Below are 11964 nucleotides of genomic sequence, written 5' to 3' on the forward strand. Positions count from 1 at the left end.
GGGGTACAGACTCAAGTTCACTATTTACATTTTGACTGGAGCTTTGTAAACAATGTAGGATTTGTTTATTGTTTCTCCCACCCCTCCCCCACTCGCTCACAGGTGTCTGGCCTTTGGCTTTCGTACCTTAGCCCTTTCTACTTCCAACACCGCAATGCCCCGTGCTCCTGGTTGGAAAAATGGAAATAAAATAAAATAAAACAAAACCCAGAGCCTAAAAGCTGGAGAGACTGGAGCAAGCCGCCGAACAACGTGGGTGAACTTGCTGGCTGCTGTGCGGGAAGCATAAATAAGTGGGTGACAGTGGGAGCGGGCCGGGGGGTTGGGCTGCTTGGGAGTTCTGGGCTTGTTGGTCCCATCCCTAGCTCTTGGATAAGACATAAACAGGCTCTGGACCTCAAGTGGCCTGCCCTGCCGCCTCACAGCTGAAGGAGTCTGGTGGTGGCGCTCCCAGAGTAGGTGCAGGTAGAGGAGAGAGTAGAGAGAATCTATTCAGAAGCGGTTTACGTTATTTCTTAACTGCTGACTTTGCTAAAAGGAGAACGTGAAGGAGCCGTGGAGGGTTCGGGTTCCGCAGGATTCGTGGGAGTGGGAGGCCAATGGCCGGACGCCCAGATTGGGGTTTCTCTTCTACCCCCAAAATGGGGCGGGGGTGGGGAGAGGAGAATAGATAGAGGGGAGTGACCCAACTTCAGCCTTCCTCTCTCGCTGGGGATGAGCCATGAAAATTCCGGCACTCCCAAAGGCGCAGAGTTCTTAGACTCTCCCAAGTTTTTGGGTTGTTTCCTTTGCTGTCCAAAACAAAGTTATAGAAGCCCGGGGCTCGGACGGAAGGGGAAGGGGAAGGGGAATGGTCGGAGTTTCAACACTGGCGCAGCTAGCCTGCACTATGTTGAAATGGGGGTCCTGTGTGGTCTGGGGAGAAGTTGGGGGTGGAGGAAGCAGGTGTGGGGTGTGGGTGGTTAGGACATACCCCCGAGAGACTCAGAAACGGAGGCTGTGTGTGGCTAGGGGAAAGGGAAGCGAAGCAAGGAGAGGGTAGTGGGGCCCAGCCCCTCCGGGTCAGTGCACCGCCACAGAGTGCAAGGCGGAAGCCGGGCTGGTGAGAGTCTCGCTGGGGGTGGCGGGGCTGCTTTGGCTGGTCGCTGTCTGCGAAGAAGTGGGACTGAGTGAGGGGGGCGAGTTCGAGAGCAGCGTGGGGATGGGCGCAGGCAAGGCGGGCAGGGCCGGCACAGCGGCCGGCGTAGGCTTGATGGGCACCGGGATGGCGGGCAGCGTCTGCCCTCCGTGGCACAGCGGCTTCAGTGGTACCCCGTAAGCGCTGTAGTCACCGCTTGCCATGGAGATAGGGGTGGCCGAGTCGATCATGCCCGAACCGTACATATGGGGCCAGCCAGTGCCCAAGGAGCTGCCCATGGTAGTCAACTGGTTCGGCAGGGGATAGGCGGCGGGCACTGGCTGCATGGCGGAGAAAGCCAAACCCCCGGGCATCTTGTACTCGCGAGCAATAATATTCTCGATGGCGAAGGGGTGCTTAAAGCCCGAGGGTTGTGACACCCCTCCCAGGTTGTAGGCGGCCGCAGGCATTTGAGGCAGGTGGGTGCCCGAAGCTGCCAGGGCGCTAAGGCGCAGCTTAGCCTGCTGTTGCAGGTACTGAGCCGCGTCGGCCGGTTTGCTAGGCGCCAAGTGGTCGGATTTGAGCACCTTGAAGCGTTTGCGGCGCCGCAGGAAGCTGCCGTTCTCGAACATGTCCCCGCAGCTGGGGTGCAGAGCCCAGAAGCTGCCCTTGCCGGGCTGATCCGGCCGCCGCGGAATCTTGATGAAGCAGTCATTGAACGAAAGGTTGTGGCGAAGGCTATTCTGCCAGCGCTGTGTGTTCTCCCGATAGTAAGGGAAGCGGTCCATGATGAACTTGTAAATTTCGCTGAGGGGCAGCATCTTCTCTGGGGAGCTCTGGATGGCCATAGCAGTAAGCGAGATATAAGAGTAAGGCGGCTTCTGGTCGCTGTACGTGTTTCGACCGGGCCGAGGCATCTTCCTCCTCCTCCTTTTCCTCCTCCTCCTTGCGGGCGGGCTGGCAGGCTGCTTCGATCTGCCAGGGAGGGGAGGGTTGGGGGAGGGGGTAGATGGACAGACACCTCGAGGTCAGCCGGGCCGAGTTATAGAGCTGCTTGGAAGTGGGAGGGGGAAAAGGGAAAAGAAGCGAGGAAGCAGTGAGTATGGGGTAGAGGAAAGAACGGGGGAGGGGGAGAAGAGTACCAATCCCAATTTAATCTAAAGCTCCTCTCAGTTAATCAATCTGACCCGCTCGGGACCGCAAGCTCTCCAAAGTAACTTTGCATGCTGCGCTGGTTGGTGCAGGAACAGCAGCAACCCGAAGAGAGAAATGCGGAAGGAGAACCGGGGAAGGGGACCCAGGGACTTGGGAGGTAGGGAACGGGGGGGCCGGGTGGGGGGGGGGGGGGGCGAAGGCTGGGCAGTACCCACCTTAAAGTTGCTCGAAGTTGGTCGTCCGCATCCGGGATGCTGCCCGCGGGGCGTCGGTTCCCAAAAGCCCAGCAGCACTAGCGCCCTTCCGTTAGGCTTGGCGCTCTGCTCGGCTGTGCAGCTGCTCAGCCCCTCCGAGCCCCGGAGCCGCACAGTCCCCGGCGATCTGCGCCCCCCTCCCGGCGGGCAAGCTCGGCTCCAGTGACCGCTGGCGGCGGCAGCAACTGCGCCGGGGCTGCAGCGGGAGCTGCTCTCTCCTTTGCCGCGACGCTGAGCTAGGTAGTTGCCTCCATGTCCTTCCTGTAACCATCTGATAGTTTTATGCGGTGACAGGAGCAGAAAAGACCCCTGTAGAGGCGCTTCATTAATGTGCCACTTCTTTGCTATCATATGACAATCGCCTTGGGAGGAGGAGGAGGAGGAAGAGGAGGGGGAGGAGGAATGGAGGGAGGGAGAGGGCGCTGGAGAGGGAGGGGTCTGAAAGAGTGAGGGAAAGGAGAGAGAGGCATAATCTGGTTTCATTTACACCTATTTACATGGACACCTTGGGCCAATAGAAATCATTTCCATTTGAAGACAAGGCGAGGGGTGAAAAGGCTCAACAACCGGAATTGAAGTGGGATGGCACCCCCAGTCTCAGTTCGTGTGAAGGTATGCAACGGCCCTTCTGTGGACTGCGCAGGGAGCTTAGTCTGCGATTCACACTTACAAATGGAGCTACTGAGCAGAGCGATGTTTGACATGGAAATTGCTTGGCTGTGGTATTCTGTTTGTTCTGCATTGTTAACTGATTTGTATTGTTGGCTAACTTAAGGCAGGGCTTTTCCTTAACGAGAGACTTTTCCTTTTGCCCAATCAAACCGCGTTCATGGCTATTGCAAGGGTGATTATAATGAAAATGCAATACTTTCAGTCCTCACCGAGGCCGGTTGAAGTTTGCATTACCTTCTAAGCTGTTTCCTCTGCCATGCAGAATTTGGTGTGTCGCTTTAAAAAAAAAAATCTGATGGGGTTTTATAAATTATATAATTGGATCGGACAGCCCTTAATAAGCGCCCATTTTGCTTCTAAACGTTTTGGTCAGGTTTAAAAAAAAAATAAGGCAGTCTAACTGTATATTACTTGCCAAACTGTCTGCTTTAAAATTACTCCGGTAATTTGATTTGACATAAGAGTTGTAGATGTCAGTTCAATGCAGATGGTATTCTAACCAGGTGAATTCCTGACTGTTTTCCTATGCTCCAATCAACCTCCAGGGAGTTAGGGGTTCCATTTACCTAGTTGTTTCAAGTGTTAGAGGATTGAATCTCCCAGTTTGCATTTTACAGCCGGAACTTTTCTGGGTTTTTCCCTCTCTTCCCTGGGAGAAGTTATTTAGGGTCTCCAGGCTACATGAAAATAGAGAGTCCTGGAGAAAGCCATCAGAAGTCCCATAAAACCAGCAGTAGCTTCTGAGGCTTGCAAAGAGGGAAACAGTTTTGACTTTTCGGAGGGAGGGGGGACAGAGGCGAATGTGCGTGCTCACGGAGATGTTTAGTGTGGAGGTTTCTAGCCTTAATCTGGATCTCTCTCTCAGGGGAATTCAATTATGTATTTTTTAATCCATGTAGAATAAATGCTAAATCAACGTCCCCGCTTGCCCTCTGATTATCTATCTGCATGGTCCCCTGGCATTGCATGACTTTGAGGTTTTAAGAGAAATTTGTCCTTTCCCCTCCTTTAAAGTCCAAACACAATCATTTCTCAAGTGTTTTAGAGAAATGTAGGGAGAGCATATACAAAAATGTTGACATTTTTATCTCAGCAAATTTTCCGATGAGGTGAAAAAGCTGATTCTGGCTATCACTAAGAAAATATTCTAGACTTAGTAGACACCACACACACACACACACACACACACACACACACACACACACACACACACACACACCCTCACCCCCCCCCCCCATTAACAACATTTGCGGAGGTGGTCAATAACTCACCAAAACGTAACTTAAACACGATGTATTTAGGAGATTAAACAATTTCATTAATATTGAAATGGCTCCCGGGTCTGAGCAGACTCGTTTGAAATGCAAGCGCACGTTTTTCAATATTAACAGAAGTACTTGAAGAAAAGAATAATGTCACCTTCTTAATTCAGTAAAAATAACTGGGAGAAGGAAGAGACACGGGGGGGGGGGGTGGAGAAAGGGGGGAGGGGAAAGCACCTGACCTATCCATCCGTATACAGTTTGATGATACCAGCAAGATAATTCTTTATATGTAGATGAACCACCTAGATAATAGTGAAAACCGAATTTAAGCCACTGTCCCTGGGAGTACTTATTGGAGCCGAGCTCTCATTAGCCTTATAACAAGGCGAAGAGAGTTAAATCGTGGTGACTGGTTCAGATCAGTTTTTCCAGGATGGGAGGAAAAGCCCTTCCCTAGGGATCCGGAAAAGCCAGGTCTAGGGACTACTGAAAGCACACTGGCATTTCCCAAAATTAAAAAAAAACAAACAACCATGTACCTACTTTCCTTCTCCATAAAAAGACCACAGTTCTCAGAGGGGAAAAGCACATTCTGAAGTCTAAACAGGGTTTCATGACCTTTTCCCCCTTTTCTTCAGAATGGGAGTATACGTAGAGCGGCCTGTTAAGGCACTGGTAAATGTCATTAGTCTCCTTTTAACAAATCAACACACATACATATGATTGTAGATGTATAATGAAAAAACTATAGCTATGTGGTTAGTATCTTTAATTGCCTGTCAAAAAAGTTGTTTTTGTTTTTCTGAAATGGAGGGGCAAAAAAGGAGATAGGTGAATGATACTTCTATTTGGGAACAAGAAACAATGTAATTGTGACAAACAGGAAGATTTTCTTTTTATTTGTGTGTGTGTGTGTGTGTGTATGAGAGAGAGAGAGAGAGAGAGAGAGAGAGATTTTAAATTTTTTAAACTGGTATTTTATTGTCTTGCAAAGGAGCATTGTGTAGTTATCTAAATCATTCCTTAAAGAGAAAACTAAATTCAGAGAGTGGAAATGTTGAAGTATTAAAATGCAAGTTGAAATAAATCTTTTTTCCACATTTCCTGGAAAACTGCAACCACCAACCTTATTGCCATTGATAATAAGTAGGAATCAGAGTTCTGGAAATATTTGAAGTTTAGCACACACAGAGACACATACGGGCTTTTTACTCATCCATAAACAATGAAATAAACCCAACCAAATGTGTGGAGGGATTCTCAGATTTAGAACATAGGTTTTGCTAAATTGTTTCAGATAAATCCTCCTTCTTACTGAAACTAAACAAAGTGTATGTGGGGTGGGGGAGGGAGGATTTGAATACAATTTACAACATTTTAAGTATTATGGAAAAGGGGGAGGGAAATGAACACTTTCCAGAAAGCTTGAAAAGTGCATCAGGGTCTATTGTGCAGAAACCCAAAACAAACAGCAGCTTTTAGGGGATAAATTCAAATAGGAGGCTTTTGGGGGGGGGTGTATTGGGAAAACTGTATAAAATACACATAAGTCAATTATATCAATGTGCAAACCAAATGGAAATCTATTTCGTGCAATAGCCATTCATCGCTTCCATGAAGCCCACCAAGGACCACCTTTCTGCTTGGAGGGTTCGCAATAGCCTCTTTTCCCACAAGCTGGACCACACACGGTTACAGATTTGGTAATAATTTATGCTAATTTCCCCCCATAAATCCACAATTCGCTTCAGTGGCACCCGGGCTGTTGAGGGAGTAAAAAGGAGACAGAGGGGTGACAAATACAATATTGATTTTTATTCCTTCTGTTTTCAAGCAGGTGCGTGAGTGGAGGGATGGGTTGGGAGGGAGCACTTTCTCATATTAAAAACACCAACAATCACAAGCAAATACCTCCAGTCCCCACAGTCTAAGCGAATAACCTTCGCTATCTTGTTAATATTTACAAAACACTGGGGACGGGCTGGGGGTAGTGGGGGTGGGGGTGGGGGTGGGAAGTAAAGTACCAACTGACTCATTAGGGTTTCCTAGGCTGCCAAAACAATACTAAGTCTTGGTTTGGAAAGTCAACTCTGCTAAGCCACTCCTGCCTCCACCCCTCCCCCGTCTGAGTCTCAGTCTCTATTTCCCTTTCTCCCTATCTCTCTGTCTCTGTCTGCTTCTGCCTTTCTCTGTTTGTCTGTCTCTCTCCCCCTTTCCCCGCCCTTTGGCTCTCATTGCCTCGTTCCCTCTCCCTTTCCCACTTGGCACTTTTATCTCTGATTGGCGGTGAAAAGTTGAGGATAAACGAGGCTTGGTAGAGAGACACTATTTTTTGTCTCCTTCAGGCAGGGGTTTACTTTGCTTCTTCCTCCCGTCTCCTCTCTTCGCTCATCCCCACTCCTTTACGCCCCCCCACCCCCACCCATTCTTCCCCTCCCACTTACAGGCCAGATTCTGCGTTTACCAAAGTGATCTTGCCGCCTATGGGAACTAGGGCGAACGCACCAAGGTCTTTGTCCTACCAAGCATTCTTTACCAAATCTGCACTTTGGTGGCGTGAAACTACTTAGCTTTTTTTCAAAAGGATTTTGTTCCTGGAGTATTCAGCACTAAAACAAACTCCCACTGCCTGTCAACGGTCAATTAAAAACCATTCCTCTGAATGTCCTAGAATCTATATTTGCAATAACAAAATAACTACTCCAGAACTCTTAGGGCCAGCTCCAGCAGGTCTCTCAAGCCTCTCTTGGATTAGTCACACCTTCCCTTCCTCTGGCCAGTGGCTCCACACTCAGTAGCCGATGATGGCACCTTTCACTTCTTGTTTTCGGTTTCTTAAGGGTCGGAGAAAATCTTCGCTCTCCGGGTTTCGAAGGCAAAACTGTACCCCAGCGGCACAGATTTTCAAGAGTAATCATTTCAAGGAAATGCACTACGTCATTGACTTTCTTGGGTTAGGTATTATAGTCAGTCCTAGACCTTTCAAAACTTTAACTGACAATCAAGGGTCTAGATAGCACATCTGTTTTTATTATTTGATATGAAAACAAGATCAGAAAATTGAAAAAACAAAGTAATCTGTGAGAATATATACACAAAATTCTATCACAAGACTAAAATGCTCTTATTTTCAACTCACGTGATTTTAAAGTTTCCAAAAGTAAAAAAAAAAAAAGGGGGGGGTATTCAAAGAGACTATATAAGTAGAGGGAAAATTCTCCAATCTGGATCATTTTGTTACATCCTATTTGGAACATAAACCTGGGTGCATTTTTTTAAAATGAGGGTTTTTTTTGGCGGGGGGGGGGGAAGGGGATGTTCTAATAACCGACAACCCAGTTTATGAAAACAGCTTATTGATTCCACTTCTGGGTTCCAGGGAAGTCTTAGGCTCTCCATCTTATGTCGGGACTGGGGACTGACGTGACATAGGGACGGAGTGAGGAATTCAAAAGTCAGGTGTTTCCCTAATAGATATGTGCGATTTTGTCTTGGTTCTGTTTTGAGTTTTGTGGACTGGAAGCAAACTATCTACCTTGAGAGAAAGCTACGTTCGGACTCTATAGGGAGCAGCCGGGTTTAGATGAGAAGGGTTTTTCCAAGAAGCTTCCAAAGCTTGGCCACCTTAAAATGACCCATTCCTCCTCCTTCCCCCTCACCCCAAGTAGAAAACAAATACTACTCAATGTTAGGTGTTACACTTCTAACACTGCACTGCTTCCAGATTAAGTACTAAAATCTTGCTATTGTGTATGCTAAATTCCAACACTTGTAAAAGACTCTGCTACCTAGGACAATACCCCCTCTTTAGAATGTTTTTGGAAAAAGACAAGTTGGTCCCTTCTTGCTGTAGCTGGGTCTGGGACCTTGGAAGTTTTAAAAGCCGTGGTTTCCAAATAATGTGCCTTCATTTCTTTGCATGTAAACACTTGAATAGGTTTGAATTGAGCATTACAAACTCTCTAACTGTATTTGTCTAAAAGTTATTTGGAGTCTATGGGTTTTTTTGGGAGGGGGTTAGGAGTCTGAGACATCCACATGCACTTTGGTCTGTGCTGTTTTAAATAGAAGTAGCATTTTTAATCTTTTTTTTTTTATTTTATTGTAGGAAATATTGAAAGTGCCACCTTAGTATTGAAGGGATTAACTTGCTTTTCTCCCAGCCCCTAACTCTGGTGTTAAGGCAGCAGTAGATCAACTGTATAATGTGTGCACTGTTTGGTCATTTGTACAAGCAGAACAAAGGTTGAGCTAAGCCAAATTGCATTGCACTTGTGAACCGAGTCCCAATGTGAAGTATCTTTTACAGCAGGGGGAATGAGAACAATTTCGTGTATGTCTAAAAGGGAATAACAAAGCCACTTTCTAGAGCATCTCAAAGTGAAGTAGTGAGGCGTGACATTCCCAGGGTGAGAAGGGACAAAAGCAGGGTCAGGAGGATGAAAAAGAGAATCAAACAGCCACTTTCACATGTCTGCCCTCAACTGCTGCACCTCTCCATAATAGGAAACAAATGTTGTAAAAAGGGGGATTGCTCCCATTCATTCAAAATAGCAAATGATAGCTAAACAACATTGTCAAAACTGAATCAACTTCTGTGCAGTACCACCCAGAAAAAGGTATTGTGTTTTGTTTAAGAGCGGGGTGGAGCAAGTTTTTTTCTTTTTTTTTTAAGGGAAGAAAAATACCCTATACTTTTTCATACTAATTTGTAGTATCACAAACTTTTATTTGTTCCTTTGGATTCTTATAATTTTTAATGTCACTGGACACTCCCTTCTCCCACTAAGGAAACATTACTTCTCTGGAGTGATTGTGGGAAGAAAAAAAGCTTTTAACTTTTAAAGTGTTAAGAGCCTGCAAACTAGTCTTTTGAAAGTATTGCCTGGAGATCTTAAGCCTTGGGTTGGCTGCAATGTAGTGTGAAACAAATTCTGCCATCTCAGTTGCACGCACCACTTTTGAAAAACTTTTTAAAAAAGACACACAAATGTCGACGCGAATCATAATTTTGTGTGAGAGCCCTTCTATTTTATTTTTTAACAGAGTAAAAAAGGGGGGAAGGGGGAAACTTTAAAAAGACACAACCCTTGACTTTGTTTGCAATATTTGAATAAGAGAGCTTAAGCAAACATAAATGGTAGGAATATATGTTTTCTTAATGGCAGCAGGAGCTGACGACTACGTCAGCTATCAGATGTAATAACTAGTAATGTTCCTGGGAAGGTTAAAACTATTTGATTTTTTGTGTTGGGTTTTTGGTTTTTTGTCTCGCTACGTCTCCCGCTGCGCCGCCACCCACAAAGCTTTCTTCTTCTTCTTCTTTTTTTAAATAAAGCAAGCAAGCAAGAAAGCGACTGATCCTTCCTAACCTCCCCCCAACTAAGAATAGCTAGGAGGCAACTCGAGTCCCGGTCCTAAAGGACCGCCTTCAGCTCTCTCTTCTTTCTGCCAGATCCCTTCAACTCAGCTCTTTCTAAACTCGGACTTGTTTTCATCCAGGACGGCCCTAGGATCACCAAGGGCCAGAGTAACCAAGGACTTGAAAACTTCGCAGGTTCCCACCTCTGTAGGATCTACCCTGACCCTTCTCCTTTCACCCTCCCCTCACCGCCCCCGCCTCCACTCTATCCCCAGCCCCCAAGACCTTGCCTAGACTCAAGTTGCACTTATTCATAAAAGTAAACCGCGGAAAACTGCTCGCATCAGAAGCCAAAATAGCTGAACAAAGGTGACCCTCAAAGCTTTTAAACATGGTCCAGAAATAAAATCTTACGTGCTTCCCTTCACCACCCTTAATCTCCTTTACTAGTTTCCAGTTTGAAGTCATTCGTCCTTAGGAACGCTTGATTAAGGAGCATAAGCCGAACTAGCTCCACTTCTGCCCAACCCAGGAAGTCAGTGCTTTTCTGTGCGAATCCGGTCCATATAGTCTCTGTTATTGCGATAACTGACCACAGTGTCTGGTATATGCAAATCCTAACGAAAAGTGGGAGGTAAGTAGAGTTGGCTGGGAAGCCTGGGTTCAATGATTATTCTGTTTTTAGTGGATTGGGATGGAGGGAGTGATAATTAACACCGAGGTCTCTTAAATCAAACTTTACTACAAGCTTTATAAACAACAAAAATATATTTATATTTACTATTTAGCATAGAAGATGTCTTGGTTTGGAAAATACACTAAAAAAAAATCTTTTGGGGAAGTTCCCCCTTTCTGCATTCATCAGACCTATGTTGCATTGAATGAGGCTCCAAAGAAACTGACCCAGTGCAAGATTTCCCTTGATATAATGTGTACACTTTCTGAAATAAGCTATTTTTGATTGGCAAAGCTTAGAGAATTTAACTGGATGAATGAGGGTCTGGTGTCCAGAACATTTACACATCTGAGTTTCTCCAGGAAACAGCTAGGGGATTCGAACATTCCTCACCATCATCACTCCGTTAATTATGTGAAATCTAGGAATGATGAATTCCTCTTTCGTCTTCCATTCCTTCCCCATTTTATTTAGGAATCTTCTCTATCCTTCACTTCTCTCCAGCCCCTTAAAATCTTTTGGGGGGTGGCGGGGGGAGTGGGATCTTCGCCAGCTAGGTCATCGGTGTAGAAACTCATTTCACTGATGTAGAGCGTCTGTAATTTGCAATTTTTGAGAGCTGTCTAGAGTAACAAGGCAATAAGAGAGTTGCCCAAAGATCCATAGTGAGTACATGTCAGAGGTAGGATTGAACGGGATTTTCTTCGCTCCAAGGAAACCCTTTATAATACTGCCTTTCCGTCAATTATGATTAAAAAAAAAAAAACAGGCAAAATAAGTTCAAATGACTTAGTAATTCTCTGCTTCTCTCAGCCCCCCTCAAAAATTGCTGGTCTCTCAGGTCTCCAAGATAAAATTCAAATCTCTGCCTTTTTTGGGGTCCTCATTAAGATCGTTCGAACCTGTTGGTGACAGGGAGCCATCAAGTGCAGAGCACAGTGGCTGAGTTGGTTATGTAAACTCGTTGTGTATTTCACATTATCATCCTACTATCTGGAGGCAATGTAGATTTTCTAAAGATCTAATGAATAAACAACCAGCAACTAACTGCTGGCGGTGTAATTTACATTGTTAATGCCTACATGTGTATAATAAATATGCATTTGTGTGTCTTCAAATAAACTCTTCTTAGTTTCTAACCTGTGGTAAATTATTTTAAGGACTGCCTTTCCAAGAAACAAGATTTTCTATTACTCATTGGACTGTAGCAAAAAGGTAAATATCGCATCTAATATCTAAGGTTGGGAAGCTTTCTCACTTTCTGTTCCACAGCGAGTCAGTGTCTGGCTAATTTTAGCTAAGGCGCTGTATATTAGAATTAAGGGACACCTCTCCCTAGTGGCAGGTGCCTATGCAGTGTTGGATGGTGGAGCAGGGAGCCTCTTACAGCCTGCCTCTCCGGCCGATAACCTCATACACTAGCTCTGAAAGGGAAGAATGTGTGGTTTCTTTTGGATCTCCGC

At 45.8% G+C, this 11964-nt stretch overlaps 1 protein-coding gene across 1 annotated transcript; it reads right to left on the minus strand.

The window, feature by feature from the left end:
* Positions 1-1062: 1062 nt before the first annotated feature.
* Positions 1063-2034, minus strand: FOXB1 (forkhead box B1). Its single transcript, XM_069097521.1, has one exon. It carries the CDS (start codon positions 2032-2034, stop codon positions 1063-1065), a length of 972 nt encoding a protein of 323 aa, XP_068953622.1.
* Positions 2035-11964: the final 9930 nt, after the last annotated feature.

Source organism: Petaurus breviceps, unplaced genomic scaffold (genome assembly GCF_028583685.1).
Source record: "Petaurus breviceps papuanus isolate PSGF00001 unplaced genomic scaffold, PetGlider_PUasm1.0 37, whole genome shotgun sequence".
In the NCBI taxonomy this organism is placed as follows: domain Eukaryota; kingdom Metazoa; phylum Chordata; class Mammalia; order Diprotodontia; family Petauridae; genus Petaurus; species Petaurus breviceps.

What these genes read in the sequence shown, in the direction of transcription:
- FOXB1 (XM_069097521.1), bottom strand. Translation starts at nt 2,034, where the DNA reads ATGCCTCGGCCCGGTCGAAACACGTACAGCGACCAGAAGCCGCCTTAC.